This window comes from Rattus norvegicus, chromosome 12, assembly GCF_021556685.1.
Source record: "Rattus norvegicus strain SHRSP/BbbUtx chromosome 12, alternate assembly SHRSP_T2T, whole genome shotgun sequence".
Taxonomy (NCBI): Eukaryota; Metazoa; Chordata; class Mammalia; order Rodentia; family Muridae; genus Rattus; species Rattus norvegicus.
In genome coordinates this window covers 48,767,053-48,790,947 of record NC_141545.1, presented here as the reverse complement: position 1 = coordinate 48,790,947, position 23,895 = coordinate 48,767,053, and the positions used below count along the sequence as shown (strand labels likewise).

The following is a 23,895-nucleotide window of genomic DNA, read 5'->3' as shown; positions in this document are numbered from 1 at the left end:
AAAATACTTGTCAGAGCCTGACATCACTAAGAGCAACTTAGACTCGGAGACGTTCAGAAAGGAGCGACTGGGATGCCAGGGTGCGACGTCCCAGGTTGGGTGGCGACAGAATCCTCGCTTTGGGGTGCTGACGTGACTGCACTAGAAAGTCATCGACATCCAGTCAGTGGGAACACTTGGTGGCAGAGGGATGTGGCAATAGCAGGGCCAGGATGGTTCAGAAGAAACCTCCAATGTGGTTGCCTGTAGCTATGGAGGGAACTTCATAGAGGTGCCCTGCCCCTGGCTGTGCAGGGGACCTCACACAGATGCTCTGCCCTGCCCCTGGCTGTGCAGGGAACTGCAGAGGCAGGATGAGAGTTCCGGAGTGAGTTCAGGCAGACAGGAGGCAGCAGGAAGGAACATCCTCAGAGCAGGTACACACAGTCCCGGCCAAGCTTCTTCTCATACGAAGTGTCAGGTCAGGAGAGAGCACACAGACAGGACAGCTTCCTCCACTCTCAGGGAACCACAGCCCAGGAGCTACTTTGTCCCCAGTAATCAATGCTAACAGTTCATCCGAGGCTGCCCAGTGGAATCTGGGCATGCTCACTGTGGTGGGGACAACGTTGAGTTTGAGTTTTGAGCCACATAGGAGCCAAGAAGAACGTGGGTTCTTCAAGAGGGTCCCGGAAGCTGATGAGGAAAAGTCTCAAGAAGTGGGGACCTAGAGTCGACACTGCTCTCCGAGTTACATTCTATTGAGAAACTGCCCTAACTGTTGGTGCGGGACTGCCATGCAAAGGCAGGAGTCTGGGTCAGCTACGTGCCATTCTCTTGGCCAAGCACTTCTTCAGGGTACCCTACTCTTTTCACAGCCTCTGTGGGGTGAGAAAATCTGGGAAAAGGAGTAGGAGGGAGTCTGAATCATCATCGTGGACTCTGGTTGATGCTTTGCGTCCCCAGGGAGCCAACTACATTGCTTCTATCTGGTCCACGAGACCTGTGTGACTCTGGGCAAGGCTCTTCATGGAAGGTCAAATACAGAGTTCCACTCGCTACACAGGGCTGATGTGGGGGGACCACAGGGCTGACGACAGTTCCTCCTGGGAACTCCACGATACCATGCTCATGTGAACTCTGAACCTACCAAGCTCCCCCACCACCCCTGCCTGCCCCATGTCTTTCCTAGCTAGAGGAAACACCCTCACACATCCGGCTCTCCCCAGACCTGTAGCACTGGCTGCTCAGGCACAACCAGGAAGCAGCAGTCTGTTTTCCTCAGACTTCATGTGCAATCAATACACTAAGCTTTATACCCTGAGAATAGTAGATAACCAGAGGAGCGTTCTAGTAAACAAGCCACGAACCATGGAGAAGAGAACAGGAAGTCCCTCTCCCATGCCCCACGGCTTCTCAGTGAGGCCCGAGCACAGGACAGCAGGCACCTGCCCGGGCTTTGTGTCAGGACATTGCCTTTCTCTCTAAGAATTATTCCAGAATCTGCCCCTTGAGTGGTTCAAGTCTGCCGTACACTGTAAGACCCTCTTCCCAGTGCAGCTCTGGTTCAGCTGTCCCCTGAGACAGCGGGGACAACAGGAGAAAAGAGTATCTAGGAAGCTTCCCCCGACATCCACGCTATTTTGAATATATTGTCCCTGCATGTGGCTCAAGGGCACAAGATGCAAAGATGCTAAGACGTTCAAACAGGGCGGTCCAGAAAGCTACTGCAGAGCCCACAAGAGGTTCTGCATCCTTGTCACAGGAATCCAAGACAGGTCAGGCGGCAGATACCAAGGCCTTCCTACTGTCTACCCCAGTTCAGAGTTTGCTGGGCCCATCAGCCTTTGGCCCAGTAGCAGCGGAGCCCCAGTGAGCCATATGCAAGCAGGAGGCTACACACGCTGAGTGGCCTAGCTGCAGCCAGTTCTCAGCCTCTCCTGGGTCCAGGCTGCTTCACTGGGTTGGTCAGATCTAGTCAGCCTGACCCTGGGAGGCCGGAGACCTTCCCTGAACCATCCCGCCCCAGCACAGCAGCTCCCCGCAGCTGCTGCTTCTTCATATGCTCCCCTAGGTTTGGCCGGTTCAGGCAGATCTAATTTATGCAACTGTCACATGGGCAGTTGGTCGGAATGTCCTGGGTTCCGGGCCAGTTGGGAGTCAAACACACCGACATGGTCACCCAACTTGGTCTTTTCCCCCTGGTACATTAGAATTTAAACATGTCCAATGAAGAGGGCACCAGGTTACTGGTCCCTCAAGTCCACTGTCCCCTTCCGGTGTCCAGATAACTGAGGCCCCAGTACACTTCTCTCTAATACATTTTTACACTCGAAGAAACAAATTCCAAGGTGATTGGGTTGGGCAAGCGTGTGGAGATCTGTGGTAGTTCACTATCTAGGCTCTACTCAAGCCCCCTTTCCCTCTCTCTATTTTGCTTCATGTGTCTCCATTCTAGCAGGGTATCCATTTGTCTGAGTACGTGCTGTGCCCAGTGCCTAGAGAATTACAAAGCCATAGATGCTCCTGAGACCTTTTAACACAGGCCAACACACACACACACACACACACACACACACACACACACGCATATATAGACACACAGACAGATGAAAACACATACATACATACATATATACACATACATGCACGCACACATGCACACACACATGCACAAACACACGCACATGCATATATAGACACAGACACACAGATGAATATACAGACACACACATACACACATACATACATATACATATACATACATATATACATACATACACATGCACAGAGAGAGACACACAGACACATATACACACATATACATATACATACAAACATACACATGTACATGCGTAGATATATACAATCCCTCGCTAAGTCTGGTCCTAAGGCTTACTAGACATAAGCCGTATCAGCTATTGAAATCACATTCAATGAGTTAGGTAAACTCGTGGAAAGTCTGTTCCTGCACCATTTCATGCACAGTTCCTGGGATGGACCTGACTGCGGCAGAGAAAGGATGCAGAAACATAGATACACACACGGGAGAGCAGAGGGGTCTGAGCTCTAGGCTGGAGAAACCACAGCACCTGGGGAAGCTTCACATGTTTACAGTTTAGAGTTGAACAGGGAGGCGGAGCCATGGCACGTGGCTGGCAAGGAGGCGAGGTTATGACTTATAAATGAGGGAACGGAGTTTATGGTTTGCAAGAGAACAGGGAGACATGTGTGGCTAGTCTTGGTCAACACAGTCTCTGTAGGGGACAATCTTCAGGCCATATACCTCAGGAGTGGGAAAAGCTATGGTGGACAGACTCTGCACAGACCATCAACACTTGTGCTTGGTGTCCCAGGAAGGTTTTGCTATGCCTCTCAATCTCACGGAGGGGGAATGTATTGATGCATGCATTCCTCAATGGGTCTGAGGCTCTAGAGTCTTTGACGTGGCCAGCTCATGTCAACACACGTGTTCCCTCAGGACAGTGCTCACTGAGGACAGTCTCTGTCCCCCACATTCAGGAAAGAGCTAGTAAGACGTATAAGCCTCAACAGGGGAGTTTTGGTAGGGTCTTTGGTCGCTGGAACAAAGCACTATGTCCCTTAGACAAGCAGAACGCTCTTCACTTGCAGTTCTGTAGGACAGAGATGTCTATGTTAAGGTGGTCAGAAGGAACTTGTCTGTTTAAAGGCAGAGTCGTCTGTGCCCAAATGCGCCTGATCTCTGAGAGCTATAGACACGTATCTTTATCTGCCTCCTCACCGCTCCTGCTGAAGCCCCTGGATGACATTGGCTTTCAGGTGTACCACTCTCCTATCCGACTGTCACCACCCGTCCCTGTCGCCTCTGTGCCTCTATGCCCACACTTTCTTGTCATCTGAGTGGCGGTCATTCACTTAAAGTGCATGCTGATACAGGACAAGCTCACCTCAGTGAAAGGGAACCAATTTCCAAATAAAGGCATGGTCACTAACACTGAACATTAGGCATTGACACTGGAGGACATGGTCCAGTCTCTGACTTCCCTGAGCAGCAGACTTGAGCCAGCAGAGGAAAGAAACAAGCTTATACATCAGTCAGCAGACAGCACCAAGTCCGCGTCACAGTCAGCAGAGATACAGAAACAAGCATCAAGTCTAAGTCGTAGTAAAGGTATGTAATACGTAAGCTATCAAGCACGGGGGCATGGGCAGAAAGAGAATCTAGGAAGAGATGACAGGAACTTGTAAGCCAGGAAGAGCCCGAAGCCCTTAGATCTTAATTAAACCTTCAACCAGACATTAGCAAACCCAAAACGTAAAACTCGGATCACATTGACCTGGTTAAAGTCCAGAGAGGCAGAGAGCTGACAAGAGCCATTTAGCACGTGGAGAATGTCGCTGAAGAACAACCCAGCTATAGACAGAAGGGAAAAAGATGTGTTACAGACAGTGATGGTGGCGGCAACAGAATCTCTGGTGCATTTCCGGGAATAGCTAAGAAGAAATGGCTCTACCGGTCCTGAAAACATTAAGAGCTATCATGTGGCCTAGCAATCCAGAGCAGCAGAGATGCAGGACAGGTGCAACACAGGTGCAGTGCAGGTACAGAACAGGTGCAGTGCAGGTGCAGAACAGGTGCAACACAGGTGCAGTGCAGGTGCAGCACAGGTGCACACCACAACACAGATGCATCTTACTAACCTACACTAAAACTGGCAGATTGCGCAGCATGGTGTAGACCTGTCGGCATGAGATGTGCAGAAGAACTGAGAGAGCCCATAGCCTTGCGGAAGAGCATTGACTGATCCTGGGAACGGGATTTCATACTGAGATGGCGAAAAAGCACCCTGAAATAGGAATGGCTGAAAACGCTAAGAGCACACTTGAAAGTTTATGGTTATGAGTTATTTCTGATTACAAAAAGAATAGGGCCTGAAAGTCTGACTTCAAGCACGGGACATTGGATGAACCTTATTCCCTCCCCCCACCCCCAGTCCATCTGATCACTGTCCCACAGGTGGAGGCCAGGGATGAGATGATCGGGCGGCCCAGCGCCACTCCTTGCTCAGAGCCCATTTTGCTGATGATGAGTGGCTTGTGGGGTCACGTGGTGCATTTTCTCACTGAGGATCTTCCCTCTTCCATTTCATCTCAAGTCATCTTTACCTCAGCTCTGGCTCCTGTGCCCGCCACGAGCAACCCTGTTGGCGTGCTGATCGCCCCTCCGGGTCTTCCCCCTGTCCTGAGGTCTTGCTGGACTCCCATTCAAACCGGGGAAATGCTGGCAGCATTCTCTAAGGACGAGATACGTTTCACAGTCGCCAGTTCTTAAATAAGTCCATCTGAGTGAGAGCATCGCTCCTCTGTGCCCTCTCTCAGCATGAGATGAGAGCCATTCCACTTCTCCGTGTGACCCATCTTCAGCATGAATTCCAAGCTGAAAGTTCCTCTGGAACTTGCCACAGCCATCAATGTCACCAAATTCTGGCAGGAATCTGAGACCAGAGAATGAACAAGAAAGTCGGTCCTGAGAGGGAGAGCTAGCTTCATCCAGAGCACCACAGTGTGGGGGAAAGAGTTTTCCAGAAAGAGCAGTATCATAGATCTGAGGCAAATGTCATGTGACGGGTGCTCCTGCTGCTCCGAGAACATCCAGAGCAGGCAACAGGACCTGCTTCCCACTGCTCACCTGCTTCCGGATGCCTACCATCTGGTCCTGTTGTTGACACCGGTAGGTCATCCCAGAAACACATGACATTTACCTGAGAGATGATACTGCTTCTTCTGGAAAACTCTGCCCCCCAGACTGTGGTGCTCTGGATGGAGCTAGCTGTCCATCTGCGGTCTGAGAGGACAGACTACCCCACCCACCGCCCCTCCACGAAGTCAGCACAAAATCTTCACTCTGTCCCTGATACTTTTATGAACTCTGCACACTGTGCCCACCTGAAAAAAAATGTAGCTGGGCCGTGATGTGATCACTGCCAAATCAGTGTCCCCAGCACCTCAGGGAAAAGCTAGCCTTGTGCATGTACAGTGTCGGGGAGAGGGGTGGCTTGAAAGTATGGGAGCTGATCAGGACAGTGAACGACTCTGTAGCAGACTGCCGGGAGATGGGCAGGTCAGCTTTTCTCATTGCTGGGCTCTCTGGGTCTTTGCAATGCCTCAGCTCCTACAAAAGTACTACATACCTACATACATTGCTTTAGTTAAGAGTAACCATGCAGGGGCTGGAGAGATGGCTCAGTGGTTAGAGCACTGACTGCTCTTCCAGAGGTCCTGAGTTCAAATCCCAGCAACCACATGGTGACTCACAACCATCTGTAATGAGATCTGATGCCCTCTTCTGGTGTGTCTGAAGACAGCTACAGTGTACTTGTATAATAAATCTTTTTTTTTTTTTAAATAGCCACATTTCGTGTTTCAGGTTGTTCCTGGTGCAGAGGAAACAGTGTCACCCTCTCACGGGCTGCTGCTCTGAGCCTGGCCCAGCTCTGTTCATCAAACCCACATCTGCCATATGCACCTCACAGCCTGGATTCCAGCTCGATGGATGGGGAGGCAACAGCTGTCCTGGGTCACTGAAGAAGCAAACTGAGAGGTGAGTGTTTCAAATCCCCACTTGGCAGCTCACAATGATTGCCTCTGTTTGGTTGAGGGCTCCCGACTCTTCAGAGCCTGGGAAACATCTGAAGGTCCGGGGCAGGATAGAGCAGAGTCACCTTCCGTAATTACGTTAGTCTGTTTTCTCTGTTATAGCAAAACGCCTACTGTGGGGATTTATAAACTAGGGGGAAATTTAGGTCACGATTTGGGGGCTCGAGGGCACATCGCAGACATGTGCTTAGATTTTGTGACGACACCTGCGGGTGGGAATTTGTTAGAGGGAGATGCCGTCGTAATAAAGCAAACACACAGGACGGAGAGACCAGGTTTGCTCCTTTTATTGAACGATGCCAACCAAGGTGTGAGAAAACTACATTAAACCCAGCATAGGTCAGCATCCAGCGACCTGACTTCCTTCCTCTAAGCCCTCTCTGTCACACACTGGGGTCTACACATCCAGCCTCTGAACCTTGCTGGTCAAAGCACATCTTTTTTTTTTTTTAAAGATTTTATTTATTGTATATGAGTACACTGTAGCTGCCTTCAGACACACCAGAAGAGGGCATCAGATCTCATTACAGATGGCTGTGAGCCACCATGTGGTTGCTGGGAATTGAACTCAGGACCTCAGGAAGAGCAGTCGGTGCTCTTAACCACTGAGCCATCTCTCCAGCCCCAAAGCACATCTTAAACCACAGCACCCATCATGACCTCAACAAGCATGGACAGACTGGGCAGGACTCTCTCCACTAATGCTCTTTCTGATGTTTCTATCTCTGAAGATCGGCGTGTGCACAGATCGTGGAACTGGAGCCATGAGCGTGGAGATCCTGCAGGTAGGGATACTCCTTGGGATGGGACCCTGTGGGGAAGGATTCCTGGGGGAGCCGGGGGCGGGGTTAGGGTTATTATGGGGTGCGCCTGCTGCTCTGAGACTTTCTTTCCTGCTGTTATTTTACTGTTATGGAAATATGGCCCTTAGGTCTCTGGTATCAAGCAAACCATTAGTAAACCTTTTCTTGCTTTGCTGGTTAAAAAGAACCCTCCCCACCAGCCCTGCTGGTTCAGCCTGTGCCAGTGATCATGGCCTTTTTGGGGGTTTATCGGTTAACACTCCCTGCCAGCGATCATGGCCTTGTTTTGGTGTTTATCGGTTAACACTCTGCACAATTTGCATTGGATTCTGGTCTTCTCTGTTGACCCTGCAAGGGACAGATCCTGTGGGGAGGAGAGGGCAAGGCCTTGCTCACAGGTGGCAGTTGGCCCTAGAGGTGGACTTGTGACCCAGGGAGAGGGGGAGAGGTCAACACGCCCAGCATTTGTAAGGATCCGTGCATTTTCTGCTCTGAACTCTCTGTCCCCTCCTGGTTTAACTCTGGAAGTTAAACAAGATCAGCAAAGGGCTTCTAGGTGGCAGGTCGCAGTGGTTGCTGCTTTACCTGATGACACCACCACGCTTTTCCTGTCCTTGGACTGCTAGTAGTCTCGACAGCGGGCCCTTCCGAGACTCAGTGTGAAACCCCGCCAGGTCCCCGCTCTCTATCGATACTTCCCTCCTGTAGGATAAAATTACAAAGTACGAGATCTGCACAAGTTGGACTTCACCCCCTAGACTCGTTCTCACTCTTGTCTACCTACGCAACCATTGTGAAGGTCCAGCGTCTTCCCAGGCCCTCCCCCCAGTACGTAGTTTGGTTGTAAATCTCTCCCACAAGACTCGATAGACCCCCTTACTCCCGTAACAGGTCTCAAGGTTCTAGGTAGGAAGCAGGTGAGTGAATGAATGAACGGGGCTGGGAGGGAAGGCAGCCCTGGTCTTTCTGGCAATGTCTCCACACCAGAGGAACCATGTGAGTGGGCATCGACTCGCAAAAGGAAGTGAGACAGGGCAAGACAAGCAATTTGAGGGAGATTGGAGGGAGGGAGGGGAGGAGGGAGGGAGGGAGGGAGGGAGGGAGGGAGGGAGAGAGGGAGAGAGGGAGAGAGAGGGAGGTCCCCTGTGGGAGTCAAGGGACCTTGGCTGAATCTTGCAAGGGCAGGGAGTCACAGGCTATGACAGGGTGGTGCTCTGGCTGGAGAAGCACCCTGGATTCCAGCCACCGTCCCCGTGCACAGCAAGGTGACTGAGGCCCCGAGACGAGAAAAAGGGATTCGAGGGAGAACTGGGTTCTGCACTGGGGCTCTGAGGCACCAGGAGCATTGGGGGACATGAACCCTGTCCTCCTTCTCCCAAGGACACCACCACATCATGGTCACTGTCCTGGTATATCCAGAAGTATGTGTCATGGATTCTGAGGATAAGGAAAGAGGGAACAGAAACTGGTATGTAAATTGTCCCCTCTCCTTCCCTATGTGCTTTCAAGTTTTTCAAATGTGTGTTTAGTCTCTGTCATTATTGGTGTTTACCGTGCCACCCAAGTCTAGCTCATCCCCTTTGTCCTCCCACATGGTCTCCTGCATACTTTCACAACACACACATGCACACACACCCACACACACGCTCGCACACGCACACACACACATGCACACACACACACACACACACACACACACACAACAGTGGTTCACGTACAGATATGACTAGGGATAAATCTTTAAATTGCATTTGAAGTGAATTGCATAACTCAGTGGATTATATTTCAAATAAGATTTCCTTCAGAAACCTTTACTGCTTTAAAAACAAACAGGGGGAGGGTGGGGAGAGGAACACCCATAAGGAAGGGGAGGGGGGAGGGGGATGTTTGCCCGGAAACCGGGAAAGGGAATAACACTCGAAATGTATATAAGAAATACTCAAGTTAATAAAAACAAACAAACAAAAAAAAAAAAAAACAAAAAAACGGGTTGGGGATTTAGCTCAGTGGTAGAGCACTTGCCTAGCAAACACAAGGCTTTAGGTTCGGTCCTCAGCTCCAAAAACAAAAAAAAACCAAAAAACAAAAAACAAAAAAACAAACAAACAAAAAAAAAAAACCTTCGGGTCGCACTCCAGGATTCTATAAAACAAACATGACATTGTAAACAAATTCCAGAGAGAAAATAACATTTTAGAAAGCACAAGGCCAGAAGCCTCCCAATGCCTAGCTTCAGACAGTATCATAGAGCCACAGAGCCAAAAAGAACATGGGGCTGGAGCAGAAGTGCAGGGAGACTAAGGAATGGAGGAGAAGGCCTGCAAACAAACAAGCAGACACCCACCCACAGTGTAGAAACAAGGCAGTTTCTGCAAAGGGTGCTGGGGAAATCGCACATCAGGGTACCAAACAGATGGCCTCTCATCTCGGAGATCTTAAGTTCAAGGAGCCAGCGATGCTGCTCAGGCTCTGCGGCTAAAAGCACTACCATGATGCGGTCACCTGCAAAGTGTGGGGCCAAGAACGTGGCAACACAGCTTTTTTTTTTTTTTTCAATAGCACACAAAAATTGGGGGCGGGACCCATTCAAAGCTGTCCTGCAGCTCTTGTGGCCAGCGGGACACAGGTTCTACACAAGCACCCATCTCCTCAGTCCCTTAGTGGTGAGGAGATTTGGGAAGAAGGATGAAGCGAACACAGCGTCTGTTGGGGAGGAAACACACAGAAGGGGGTTCCCACAAGTCACCCAAGTGTTGGCACGGAAAAGCAACCACCTTTCCGTGAACACGGCAGTTGCCTGTGAACATTCAGGAACAGTGGGTTGGTGTCTCAGTTGAGCAGTTGGCCTTCCTCTTTCTATACTCAACGCGATAATCCTTATCATGTTACTTCCATGATCAAGAAAAAAATGGTGGGGGCTGGGGATTTAGCTCAGTGGTAGAGCGCTTGCCTAGCAAGCGCAAGGCCCTGGGTTCGGTCCTCAGCTCCGAAAAAAAGAAAAAAAGAAAAAAAGAAAAAAAGAAAAAAATGGTGGCAGACATTATAATTTTACTTATTTAACTTGTCTTAATAAACACACAAGCCCAGGGATTACTTTCTGGCTAGCACAAGGTATGAAGGTCAAACCCCACCATAAAGGGAAAACAACATAAGCCCAGTCTAATAAGTGTGGGTCGAGGTCCAGCCTTTGAAATCAAACACATCCTCTCGCATGGCACACTTTTGGACATGGGAAACACGCCTCTCTACACGGCACCACAACAGCACCCCCATAGGTGCCCTGAACATTCTGCGATGAATGGTCACCACGGCAATGAGCGGGCACACGCCTGGCCTTCCATTCCAACTGTGTCTCGGTGAGTGAGCGGCACAGTTCACGTCTGTCTGAGAGCAGTGGGACAGGTTTTAGGTCGCCACCTAGGCTCCTCGGAGATGGGAAACTTGCAGTGTTGCTGCAAAGGTATGCTCCCTCTGCCCAGAGAGGGCCCATTCAACATCACACGATGTATTTCCCTCACACGTCCCCATCCCCTCCCCAATGTTCTGCCGGTTTTAAGGTTTCCCTATCACTTGACACGGACTTCCAACACTTCCCTCACTGGTTGGCTGGGATGTTTCAATAGTTCCTGTCTCGTACAGTCTTCCCAGGGACAGCGTGGCCACGGGAGACTTTTTTTTTTCCTTTTTTTTTTTCTTTTTTTCGGAGCTGGGGACCGAACCCAGGGCCTTGCGCTTGCTAGGCAAGCGCTCTACCACTGAGCTAAATCCCCAACCCCCCACGGGAGACTCTTGACACTAAACTTAGTTAATACACAGCCCACAAGAGGAGAATGACTCTCGAAACTCTTCTCAATGCCCATGGCGAAAGCCGAATCCAGGACCGGGGAGACGGCTCATTGGGGAACAAGGACTTAGATTGCAGTTAGAAGGAAACGGGGACTTCTGTGGAGCCTGGCTCCTCGCTATCTGGGAACTGCTGAGACACTGGTGACAAGGTAGAGTGTCCTGATCTCAGTGAGGTAGTTATTCAATGACAGAGACAGAGAGAGGCCTTGGGTAGCATTCAGAAAGTGTCCTGTGTGGGCGTCGCAGGCTGAGAGGCTAAGACAGGCCCAGTCTGCTCCCAGCTTTGTGCGACCTGGGAGGAGCAAGAGGCTGTGAACAGGAGTGCGTGACGACTTCTCATTCTCTACCAAGCCTTGTCCAGACGCCCAGAGCAGTAGCCAGATGACATAGGTACATAACTTCCCCTGCCCAGCCCCTGCCACTTCAGGCACAAGGTGCAGGACATCACAGAGACAAGACCAAAAAACGAAACTCCCCCATGACATATAGCTAATACACAAGAACAAAGAAAGGCCACTGAAAGCTACAAGAGGAAAACAAACCTCTTAGCTCCAGTTCCAAGTGATCCAACACCCTCTTCTGTATATATATATTTGCATGCATACATACATATATACACACACATACACACATACATATATACACACACATACATATACACACACATACACACATACATATATACACATACGCATACACACATACATACATACACATATATACACATACACACACACACTCATACACACATACACATATACATACACACACATACATATATATACACACACACACAATAAATGTTTTACCCAACATATTCCTAAAGTCTACTTGTCACACCATCTTCCCAGTCTCTACTAACTACAGGTCTGCTCCCTCTAACCTTCTGGGAGATCCATTTCTTAATATCCCATGCGTCAGATGGAGTGGATCTGTGTTCTAGTCACTCAACACGAATATCCTCCAGTTCAATCGCACGTTGTCCCAAAACCCAGTTTCCCCTCACCACAAACAGCGATACCTAAGTAAAGCTGCAAACGCCAGCAAACGCCATCACTGGACGATAAACACATTTTGAAACAGACTGTGCCTCAGGATACGTCAGTTATTCTATGCCAATCTGGCTGTAAATATCAGATGTCAACACTGTCTTCAACGTCTGTCTCCTAGGTTGCTGCGTCTCCGACGACGATGTTCCTCAGAGGAAGAGACATTTTTCCCATGGAACGCGGATCCGCCTGTGGCCGCCCAGCAGAGTGGAGCCCACATATCCCAGTGACGGTCTGTGAAAATCAAGTCCTCGAGTCCGCACGCTGTTCACACGAGTACTTCTTAGTCAGCATCCCTCACTAACATGGTTCAGGGGTGACCGTAACTGTGTTAGGTCATGCCTTTCTCCGACGTCCGCACACGTCAATTCAGTTACTACCAACCTCAGAAATGACCAGCTACTTGCAACCGTGCGCCCCCCGCAGGGTGGCCTCCAACTTCCAGATATCCCCCTGCCTCAGCTTCTCGAGTGCCGAGGCTGCTGGTTTGCATCACCACAGAGTTTTAAAACCTTTCGGGGCCCCACAGCATAGTGTTCAGCCCAACTGCACCGCCATTTTGGCTCTTGCTGGCTCGCACAGTGCCGTTTAAGGCTGGGGGAAGTTGCCCTCCTCCGCGCTGCGTTCGATCGATTGGGGGTCACGCTCGGGTCACGCTGCCGTCCTTCTAGTATGTTCCATTTCTGTCTGGGGCTGCTTCCTGTCCTCCTCTCACCCGCCAAGGAGCATGTCCCAGCAGTACCTGGCACTGTGCATGTCACCCGGCCACCCCACTCTCCCCCTCTTCCAGCTCTGGGTCCACCACACACACACACACACACACACACACACACACACACACACACACACACACGTTCTTGTGTCTTTCATCAACAAGGCCAGTGGACTGACAGCACCCTGCCTCCCTACCAGTTTCCAACAGGGTTATCATGGAGGTGGTCCCCTGTGTCAGCTCAGAAGAGGAAGACGAAGAGTCTGTCGGAAAGGTAAGGTATATCCTTCTTTGTCGGAGGCAGGCATGTTGTGTTCCCGGTTTACTTCTTCGGGAAAATCAAGTTCAGGCATTAAAATCTAGGCACACATAATTTCCTTTGTGGGGAAATGTCAAGTGCAAGTCTGTTGCCAACTGATGCCCGATTTAAGATGATCTTCCCGGGCTGGAGAGATGGCTCAGCAGTTAAGAGCACTGACTGCTCTTCCAGAGGTCCTGAGTTCAATTCCCAGCACCCACATGGTGGCTCATGACCATCTGTAATGGGATCTGATGCCCTCTTCTGGTGTGTCTGAGGACAACTACAATGTACTCAGTGTACTCATACAAATAAAATAAATAAACCTTTAAAAAAAAAAAAAAAAAAAAAGATGATCTTCCCGTCAGTAGCAACTACCAACTAGAGGCTAGCTCCTGAGTCTTCCTCAAGTGCTATCTTACTTCACTTTAGGGACATTGTATAGTGCTGGAGGCCAGCTCTGGTGTTCTTCTCTCTTGAAGGAAGCTGGGGGGAAAGGGCTTCAGTGAGGGCAAAACTTGGTCTTGCAAAAAATTAAGATTCCTTTTTAATATTTAACCGTTTACCTGCCTGAAGTCTGGATTACTTTGCAGGGGTAGCTGGCCCGCATGTCTGAGTTCCTCTGAGGCCAGAAACTGCAGAATCTCTGGCATTTATTTAGCACCTCATGTCAAACCAGCAGGAGATTAAGTAGCCTTTGTTCTTATGTCCCAGAAGACCCAGTCTTATGACCCAGTCTTCTAGTGAAAGTTGCTCAGAGAAAGAAAACAGGACACTTTGAAAGTGACTCTAGTGTCTTTATTTCTAAGTTCTCTCCAAAACTTCTCTCCTCCAAAGAAATTCTCCTCTAAAAATTCCCTCTCCAAAAAATGTCTCTCTCAGCTCTCTGTCCTCAGCACTTACACATCTTTCAGAACGCACGACCACATGGTAAAAAGCTCGCCGCGAGTTTACACATAAATTCACCTCATAAAGTGAATGTGACGTTTACAGCAGAGAGATGTTTACACCTGCTTTCATTAAGACTAGCTATCGAGCCAAACAGTAATTTTCTGTCACTGATTCCACAGGTTCACAGAAAGTTAAAAAGTCATGATTTCGTGACTAAGTTATCGTTGAAGTTTTTGCATAGATAAACCCAGTCAATATTTTGCCTTCCCTCCTTGCACCTACAACAAATTGTTAGTTCCCTTTTATGACCTTTGGTTAATTGTTTTACAAGCTCTTGAAATGTGTTCTAAAGTTCTAAGTTCCTGCTTTCTATCTCTGAAGCAATTAACTCTCGACAGTGAAGCCTGGAGGAGTTCTAACTGAAGTTTTCATATCAGAGGGGGCTTTAATAACAGCCCTATTAGAAAGGGCTTAATAATTACCAGTATAATCTTAGGAATTCTTACAGGAGCATCCTTAAGAATTAAGATGTCATCTATGGGGCTGGGGATTTAGCTCAGTGGTAGAGCGCTTACCTAGGAAGCGCAAGGCCCTGGGTTCGGTCCCCAGCTCCGAAAAAAAAAAAAAAAAAAAAGTACCAAAAAAAAAAAAAAAGATGTCATCTATATGTCTATATGGCATCACTACAAGACAGTATGTCTTTGTTGATTGTCAGAAATGTGTATATATATATATATATATACACATATATATATAAAATCAGGAGAAGGATATCAATAGCAGGAATCTTTCCTAAAATGTAGCCCCTTTGGCCTTGCCTAGAAGGGCTCACCCATAGTTTGACAGTCCACGGTGAAACCTGTGGGATGATGTCACGGGTGAGGCAGGTACAAGATAGAAGGAGGCCTGTCATTGGATGAGAAGGAAGGATGGGCGGGAGAAAAGTGTGAAGGAAGGAGGAGACTGGAACGGACAGGAGGAAGAGACAGGAGGGAGAGGGAGAGAAGCTGTGGCAGGACAACATGGCGGGTGACGTTAAGATTCCATGCTGTAGGGGCCGGAGAGATGGCTCAGCGGTTAAGAGCACCGACTGCTCTTCCAGAGGTCCTGAGTTCAAATCCCAGCAACCACATGGTGGCTCACAACCATCTGTAAAGAGATCCGATGCCCTCTTCTGGTGTGTCTGAAGACGGTTACAGCGTACTTATATATAATAAATGAATAAATCTTTAAAAAAAAAAAAAAGATTCCACCCTGTACCTTTACAGGTTGTTACGAATGTTCTTAAGGGATGGGTGTGTACTGGGCTTTGTATGTCTAGGTGGGCAATTATATCTTATCAGTTGGGCCAGAGGTTATTGTGTTGTGTGTTCTTTCACGTAGTGATTTAAGTGTAAGAAAGTGTGCGGCAGCTGGTCTGGGCCGCCACGGAGTTGGGATGTGTGTTCCTGGCATGGAAACCTGCCTTGGGAGCTAGAAAGGTAGAGAGATTGCTGCCAGGCTAAGAGAGAGGCCTTTGGCAATGTGGTATGGGATGGAGCAGAGCTGACTGAGAATTAAGATATCCAGCAGATATCTTGGGGCACTGCGGTGATGGACCTAGTGGGGATAAAAGACAGCATTTATATTTTTTACATTTTTACAACAACAGAAACCACTTCAGGAAGATCACCTGCTAGTTTTTTTTAGCCTCTCCTAGGTGGCTCTGGCAGCATAGATTCCCTGTTCTCCTTGCAGTTTTGCAATTGCCACCAGACTGCACAAAGAGACCTGAGCTAACCGGGCTAAACGTGTGATCTGATCTTCACGTCCGTTTTCTTTGTGCCCGCAGGTGGAATCCGCAGACAAGGAAAACAGTAAGTGTCCCCAAACTCGTTTCATCTTAAGTGCTAAAAGGGGGATAGAATTTCTTGACTGTTTTGTTGAAAATATGCATCCCGGTTCCAGTTTCCCAGCTGGAAAGTAAAGAAGGAGGAAGGGGCCATGGTGAACAGAGTTGGCGATCCCATGAAAAAACGAGGGCCGTCCTCAAAGACTGGATGTCTTTTGGCGGTGTGGACTTGTGCACAGGAAGGTTGGAAGGCAGCTGTGGGAATAAACAAGTCCAAGGGGAATAAACCCCCACGCTCCAAAGAGCGGAAAAACAAAGTATGCACTTCACGTAAAGTTTTATCCATTCCGTCCGAGAAAAGCCTGATGCCAGCTAACTGCTCCATGGTTCATGGCTCCGTAAGGTCAGAGGCAAACGAGAGCGGGGCATGAGTCCCGGTGTGGATGCCCTGAGCTGCAGGCCCATAGTCAAATCTCAGTCAGGTGATCCGTAGCCACCCCGCCCGGTACTTCTGCTTAGAGGAACCCCAGGGACGCTCTACCCGATGGAGCTTGCAGCACTGCCCATCCCTGGGAAGCAGCCACCGCACAATCCAAGGCTGATGGTGCATTTAAAAGCACACGTGGAGGGGCTGGGGATTTAGCTCAGTGGTAGAGCGCTTACCTAGGAAGCGCAAGGCCCTGGGTTCGGTCCCCAGCTCCGAAAAAAAAGAACCACAAAAAAAAAAAAAAAAAGCACACGTGGGAAAAAAAAGCACACGTGGAAGTCATTACTGGGAGGGGAGGTTCATATAACCCCCCTCCCTTGCCCCTTGCTCTATGGGCAAGTGAAGTACCTGGTACCACAATGGAAGTCGACATCTGTCAAGGCCGCATGAGCTCTTCCACACCCCTTGCTCATAGCAGATCAGCACCACAGGGTTATTTGATTTCACTTAATGGGATGCCCGGCCATCTAAAGCCTTACAGACCCTCGGGCTCCCTGGTGTGCATGTCTGAAGGCCCACATGACAAAAAGCTCCAACATGTTCTTCCTGGAGTCCAGCTCCCTTGCCGTACCCCTATGGCACACCTCAGCAAGGGAGCTGAGGCACCACACACTAAACTCTAGCCGAACCGTCCCGTTTCGGGAACCTCTCATGAGCTGGTCAGCCATGATCTCCGCAGATATCACCCCACATCCTGTACAAAAGGAAGACAAAGAAGGGGAAGCCGCCATACCACTGAGGTGACATTGGAAAATGTCAGCATTCCACTGTTTCCACAGTTATAAATTATCTCAAAAAGGATGTAAATTTAATGGAGCATGTTTCTAGATTTTAAATCCAGTCTCCGAACAAAGGCCACTTTTTTTTTCCCCTGGCCTGGAACTATGTAACCCGGGGCTGGCTTCGAATCCACAGAGATACAGAGATCTGCCTGCCTCTGCCTCCCGAGTGCTGGCATTTTCAAGACGTGCAATACCATGCCTGGCAAAGGTCACATTTTTTTTTTTCGCCCAGTAAACAAATCCTTTAGGAAGAGAATGCTATAGGAGCAGATGTGGATCTGGGGAAGGAACGATCTCACAAGCCACCAAGGAGATAGTGACAGTCAAGTAACAGATAGCTCAGCTTCTCACCTGTGCCCCTGGGGACCAGCATATGCTTCATGCTCAGTGAATGTAGATGGTTTAACACCCTGGGTGTCCTCAGGTGGAGGGCCAAATTTCCTACTCCCCATCCCCTCCCACACACCTCCTCTGCCTTCTGTCTTCTGTCCCCATGTCCAGCCGCTTTGCTCCTGTGTAATTCACGGGCCACGGTGCCGAGGTACTGACAGGATCTCCTCTCTTCCTTAGTCATCCTGGAGAACCTGAGGGACTCCTTCCATCCCCATAGAAGATCAGAAGAATCCATCAAATACCCGAGTAAGTGGATGGCATTTGGGTAGAATATAGAATATTACTCACTGATAAAGCTCGTACGTACACCACTGGCCTCCAGATTAGATCATAGCATATGACTGGTCAGGACCGTTCTCACCTAACTCATTCACAATCGTTCCCAGTCACGGGACTCAGAATCCATGTCTCCTACCACCCCATCATAAGCACGGAGACTGGGCATGGCCCTGCCTTAGCAGCGAGACCTCTGGTTAAGGCCCCATCACAGCAGGAGTGTGAGACAGGAGGACTGACTTCAGAGTTGTTCCTGAGATCCAGGTTCCCTGACTCCCCCCCGCCCCCCACCGTGGTCAGGACAGAGGCAGCTTCTTTGGCTCACTGGCCATAGGAAGTCACCTCCCCACTGATCCTTGGGTAAACACTGCTGATGGAGTATTGCCTGTCACATTAAAACCAAACGGCACAGAACATACAACTGAAAGGCGTTGACGTTTGAGGAAGGGGAGGGGCATAAGGGCATGACTCCAGCAAAGGTCACACTTGGTATACTGATGGGGCCATGATCCCACGCTCCCACATGCGGCCCCTAGAACAGAACTCTGAAAGCCTTGGTTAGATCCTTACATCTCCACGGCAGGTGCTGCCGGCCCTCCTCTCATAAGGACAGGAATTGCAGTCCTGACTCTTCACTCTTGACAGCAGGACCTGTGTCCTCGGTTCTCCCCCTCACCCAGCTCAGCTCCAGACAACCATCGCACTCCTCCCAAGCAGCTCCAAAGCGGGGATGTCGCTCACAGGTGGAAAGCAGAAAGCCTTGCTCTCGGCTTGTATATCCTATTGAGTCCTATACGGGCTCAGGTATCTCCTCACGAGGAGCAGCCGGGCCAGGGCAGGGGCGGGGGTCGGAACGGGGCAGGGCAGGAGTGAGGGTTGGCTCTTTGGTCCTGCTTCTCAACAGGATGCACTGGGCCTTGTTGGAGTCCAGCTGGGCCTCGGAGTTAATGAAACTCATTAGCTTAGTACCCAGAGGATTTTACAGAATGACTGGCCCTTTCGGATGTATGCAGAGGGCAATGTATAAGCTAACATGAAGGGAAGGGAGGTGAGACCTCCTCAGCTTTGCCCTCTCTTTGCCCTGGGCATCCATGCCAAACCAATGCATTGTCCGAATTACATTCATTCAAATACATAAACATTGAGGATCCCAGCCATGCAGCTGCAGCTCATGTCTCCAGCGGAGATGTTTCTAGTGGGAAAGAGTAACAGCATCATCTCATGGATCATGTTCTTGATCCTAAATATGTCATCGGATACATGCGGACACACATACACACAGATACGCATGCACACTCACACTCACACACATGCACAGATGGATGCACATGCACACATACACACCCTCAGAAACACACACAGACACATGTGCATGTACACATGGACACACATGTACACAAGAACTCATACAGGAACACATGCACACACATGAACACACATACATACACACATGGGGACACACACGCACATGGACACATGCACAGGCACATACACACATACATGGAGAAACACATACAGACTCAGACATGGACACACATGCACAGGCACACATGGATACACATGCACACGAAGACTCATACAGGAACACATATGCACACACATGGGGACACACATGCACACACAGCAAATACACAGATGAAAGACAGCGACTGTAAAAGGCGAGGCGTGAAGTGCAAGCAAATGAGACACCTGGCCTGCTCTTCCCAATAAAATACCACTCTGAAAGGAACCAGGCGGGAGCTGAGAAAACCACATTAACTCCATGATGGGGTGGTGACCCAGTGACCCACTTACAACGTCCCTTTATCTGCTGAGCACAGGTGAGCATGTGCTCTCTACAGACGACAACCTGTGGGAGCTGGGTTTCTCCTCGCACCGGGTGGATTCCCAAGATCAAACTGGGGTCATCAGGCTTGGCAGCAAGCGCCCTTTACCCTACTAAGCCAGCCTGTTGGCTTCCAACAGTCTAATTACATCCCACCCAAGACCACCTCTAGAAGGTTGTTAGCTCCTGTGAATATCGCTGCATTGGAGGGCATGCCCTACTTACATACATACATACATACATACATACATACATACATACATACATACACACATACACACATACACACATACACACATACACACATACACACATACACACATACACACACACACACACACACGACTACAAGAGACACAGAGGGGGCACAGCGACAGTGCACTTATATATAATAAATAAATAAATCTTTTAAAAAAGGAAGAGACACAGAGGGAATGGGGAAAGAGTGTGTACTGACCAAGCCAGCTCAGTCAGTCAACCGGGTCTCCAGAGAGGGAGTGAGGATTGAAAAGAAAAGACAATTGGACAACACTGGAGTATGGCTCCAGCCAGTGCTGAGGCTGAAGCGGGTTTATTTTTTTCCCAGTCTGCTTTTATACTATTTTAAATACATGCAAAAAATAGGGTCAGTTCTAGGTCAAGGAACAAACAAAGCAGTAAACCAAGTCCCTTGACCACTGTAGGGACTCATCGGGACGACCAAGATAAAAGGAACACCACACATTCCTGGGCTGAGTTTACCTTGAGCTTGGTACTAGCCCAAATGCAAATATTCTTTTTTTTTTTTTTTTAAGATTTCTTTATTACACTTAAGTACCTTGTAGCTGTCTTCAGACACAACAGAAGAGGGCATCAGATCCCACTGCAGATGGTTCTGAGCTACCACGCAGTTGCTGGGATTTGAACTCTGGACCTCTGGAAGAACAGTCAGTGCTCTTAACCACTGAGCCACCTCTTCAGCCCCAAATACAAATATTCTTTTTTAAAGATTTATTTTTTATTTTATTATATATAAGTACACTGTAGCTGTCCTCAGATACACCAGAAGAGGGCATCAGATCTCTTTACAGATGGTTGTGAGCCACCATGTGGTTGCTGGGAATTGAACTCATGACCTCTGGAAGAGCAGTCGGGTGCTCTTAACCACTGAGCCATCTCTCCAGCCCACAAATATTCTTATCTGAGCCTACTTCCCTGTCCTAACCCAAAGTCAAATTCCTGCCTGAACTTACTTCCAAGTCCTGGCCCAATGTCAAATTCTCGCCATGTTTCTAGAAGAGGCCCCCAAAGCTCTCTACTGTCTACTGACTGTCTTGCTGACGTTTGTGTTTCTAAAGATTGGAACGTCCAGAGGCAGTGGGACTGGAGTAGCGATGAGGAAGACTGTGAAGGTAAGTAACATCTCCGGATGGGACCGGATGGGAAAGGTTCCCTGGGAGGTAAAGGGATGTGTGCGCTGCCCTGGGACCCGTGAGAAGAGAGCACAAGAAGGCAGGGAACAGAGCCCAACAGCAGAGACACTGGCCTTCCCATCTTACACGCAAGCGTCGGTGCTTCCTGTCTCGGAGTGCCCAATGTCCCTCTCCAGTGGAAAAGGACCCAACCCACAAGCCCAGGGTCTCATGGCTCTGTGCCAGACACCTCCACGGCTGGCGTTGATCACGGGCCGTCTGCCGGAGGCTGTGGGAAAGCTCTTTGGATTCGGGTTCATGTCAACCCACGGTTTAAGGAAATCTGAAGTCGCACTTGTGGAGTGAGTGGTGGGTGAGAAGCCCACCCTCCTTTCCTACACCGTCAAGGCCTCAGAATCTCAGCCATTTTCTGTCCTGTCGTCTCTGCATACACCTGCTTTTATGGAGGCTCCCTGGGAGTTGGGGGATGAGTTTAAAAGAGGCCACTGGAAGGACCGCGCATGGTGCTGGGTCCTGGGGAGGAGTGGTGAGTCCCTCTTCAGCCGCATCTCACCTCCCTCTAACCCGTTTCCCATACTGTGAGACTGGAAACAAACCGGAAGCTGTTTCCATCAGGAACTCTTACATCCAACGCCCCTTGAGCCAATCCGAAGCAAAGCAGCAGTAACCCCGCCTGTGTGGGCGGGGGCAGTACACACAGCCTCTGGACTTGCCCCTTGGCCCTGAATCTGGGAATCCACAGGCTCAGGGTAGAGCCTCTGTCCATAAGGTCCTTGTCCCTTGCAGTTCTACTGCTTCAGACACCGTCCTCATCTTCTAATCTTGTTCCTTGTCCCCAGACCTCCAGTTACCTTCCCAGCCCAATTTAAATGCCCGGCCCCTCTTTAGCCCACCACGCATCTGTTTTCTGTAAGACAAAGAACTAGAGGAGTTTGGCCCATCCGTTCAACCTGTCATCTTGTGTTTATCCTGTCAGCTATGGAGTTGTCGTGAAGTCCCAATGTCTGCCTGGTCCCTCAAGTCATCACAGGCCCATAACACTTACCGACGTGTGTGCCTGGTTGTCACTCTCTTGCACGAGACAAACACAACTCCTGGCCCCTGACGTGTGTAAAGGCTATAGGTAGTTGAATAGTTAGGGAGGTAACCATGTACTCTCTTTCTTTTTTTTTTTTTTTCCTTTTCTTTTTTTCGGAGCTGGGGACCGAACCCAGGGCCTTGTGCTTGCTAGGCAAGCGCTCTTCCACTGAGCTAAATCCCCAACCCGTAACCATGTACTCTTGATCTCTCCTCCAATCTGTCCATGTAGGAGAATTATGGGAGTGAGGTTGGGAAGGAGAGAGAAACCAGGCAGCATCCCCAGAGGAGGAGACGGGTTAGCGGGAGGCAGCACACAAAGAGGAGGTTCCTCACAAAGCAGAAAGTCACAGAGACTGCGGCAGCCCCTAGGAAGACTAGGGGAAGACAGGCACCCACCCTCAGCATCATGGTGGACTCTGGGCTAGAAAGATGTCCAGAGCCTGTCCTTATCCTGCAGGGAAGGTCACAAAGACTCTCAGAGCGGAGCAGGGGTGAGGAGACGAGTCGGAGGCAGTGCACACCTGATGCTCAGGGCAGCGGAGGCTCAGACTCACACCCTCGACCTTAACTCCTGCCTCCTTTCCCCAAGGCCACTCCATCTCCGTCACCGCCCTGGTACACGCTGAGGCCTGCTTGTCGGACACCGAGGAGGAGGAGAAGGCAGAAGAAGCCATTAGTACGTAGCTCAACTTGTTTGGTCTCTTTTAAGTTCCCTATCTGCTCTTGGCGTCTCTTCTCCATCCCACCCCACCCCCGCCCCCATTTCCCACGTCATGGCATTCCTGTACATTTGTAGCCCCCATACTTCAGATCATGTTAAATGCCTCTGCCCGCCAGCTTCTTCCTTAGCCCAGCTTTGGCTTCCCTTTTTTTTTTTTTTTTTTTTTTTTTGGTTCTTTTTTTCGGAGCTGGGGACCGAACCCAGGGCCTTGCGCTTCCTAGGCAAGCGCTCTACCACTGAGCTAAATCCCCAACCCCTGGCTTCCCTTTTTTTAACTTCGGTGGCAACTCAGGTAGAACCCAAATCCTCGTCAACACCTGCGCTCAGTCTCTGTGTGTCCAAAATGTCACAGGGCAGACAAGGCAGCACAACATGTCAGGCAGGCACAAAAAGGGAAACTCAATCCATGCAGCTGGCCATGGGTACCTGGAGGGGCTCAGGATGGACCACAGAGCGGGAAAGTGTCTGGGGAGGGAAGGCAGGCCATGATCCCACTCCCCTATCGGAACTTGTGATAAGGGACCCCACTGGACCCAGTGTGTGGCACTCAGCCTGCCCAGCCACCACCCAAGGGGCATCCTGTCCTCTAATTCTGTTTACTGTGTTTCAGAATCCCAGGATGAGGCCAGCAGGGAGGGCGGAGATGTGGCCCCGAAGACAGAAGCTGCTGCACTGTGACCCTTTCCCCTTCCTGGAAGGGCTTCTCTAATGTCCACGTTTAGAATTTTTTACACGTTTGCAACTTTTTTACCATTACAAATACTTTGTTTTTTAACGTTGGATACTCTGTTTTTTAACGTTGGATATTTAAGACTGTAAATATGTTTCTCTTACATATTGTGCATATTGTATAATAAATGAAAATTGACTC

General features: G+C 49.5%; 1 protein-coding gene and 1 long non-coding RNA gene across 6 annotated transcripts; one reads left to right on the top strand and one right to left on the bottom strand.

Annotated features, from left to right (window-relative positions):
* The first annotated feature begins 2,127 nt into the window (after positions 1-2,127).
* On the top strand, positions 2,128-23,895 carry 4930519G04Rikl (RIKEN cDNA 4930519G04 gene like). 5 transcript variants are annotated; one of them, XM_087579742.1, is made up of 12 exons: positions 2,128-2,330; positions 3,671-4,132; positions 6,389-6,562; positions 7,350-7,403; positions 8,802-8,889; positions 12,438-12,548; positions 13,229-13,302; positions 16,049-16,073; positions 17,888-17,956; positions 21,149-21,202; positions 22,893-22,979; positions 23,635-23,895. In XM_087579742.1, the coding sequence occupies exons 4-12, from the start codon at positions 7,383-7,385 to the stop codon at positions 23,700-23,702; spliced, it is 597 nt and encodes a 198-aa protein (XP_087435868.1). In that variant the 5' UTR covers positions 2,128-2,330; positions 3,671-4,132; positions 6,389-6,562; positions 7,350-7,382; the 3' UTR covers positions 23,703-23,895. The 5 variants fall into 5 exon arrangements, with proteins under 5 accessions (XP_087435868.1, XP_087435869.1, XP_087435871.1 ...); XM_087579743.1 differs by having other exon boundaries at positions 2,131-2,330; positions 3,781-4,132; XM_087579745.1 differs by lacking the exon at positions 3,671-4,132 and having other exon boundaries at positions 2,146-2,330.
* On the bottom strand, positions 4,840-12,902 carry LOC148002362 (uncharacterized). The gene is made up of 3 exons (XR_015634896.1): positions 12,289-12,902; positions 8,007-8,123; positions 4,840-5,456 (listed from the first exon to the last, which is right to left on the bottom strand). It is a non-coding gene; the product is annotated as an uncharacterized LOC148002362 (long non-coding RNA).

Excerpts from the sequence above, each read along its gene's own strand:
- 4930519G04Rikl (XM_087579742.1), top strand. The coding sequence starts at position 7,383 with ATGAGCGTGGAGATCCTGCAG. Across the intron at positions 8,890-12,437 it reads GAAAGAGGGAACAGAAACTG|GTTGCTGCGTCTCCGACGAC; the intron begins GTATGTAAATTG and ends TCTGTCTCCTAG. Across the intron at positions 17,957-21,148 it reads AGAATCCATCAAATACCCGA|ATTGGAACGTCCAGAGGCAG; the intron begins GTAAGTGGATGG and ends GTGTTTCTAAAG.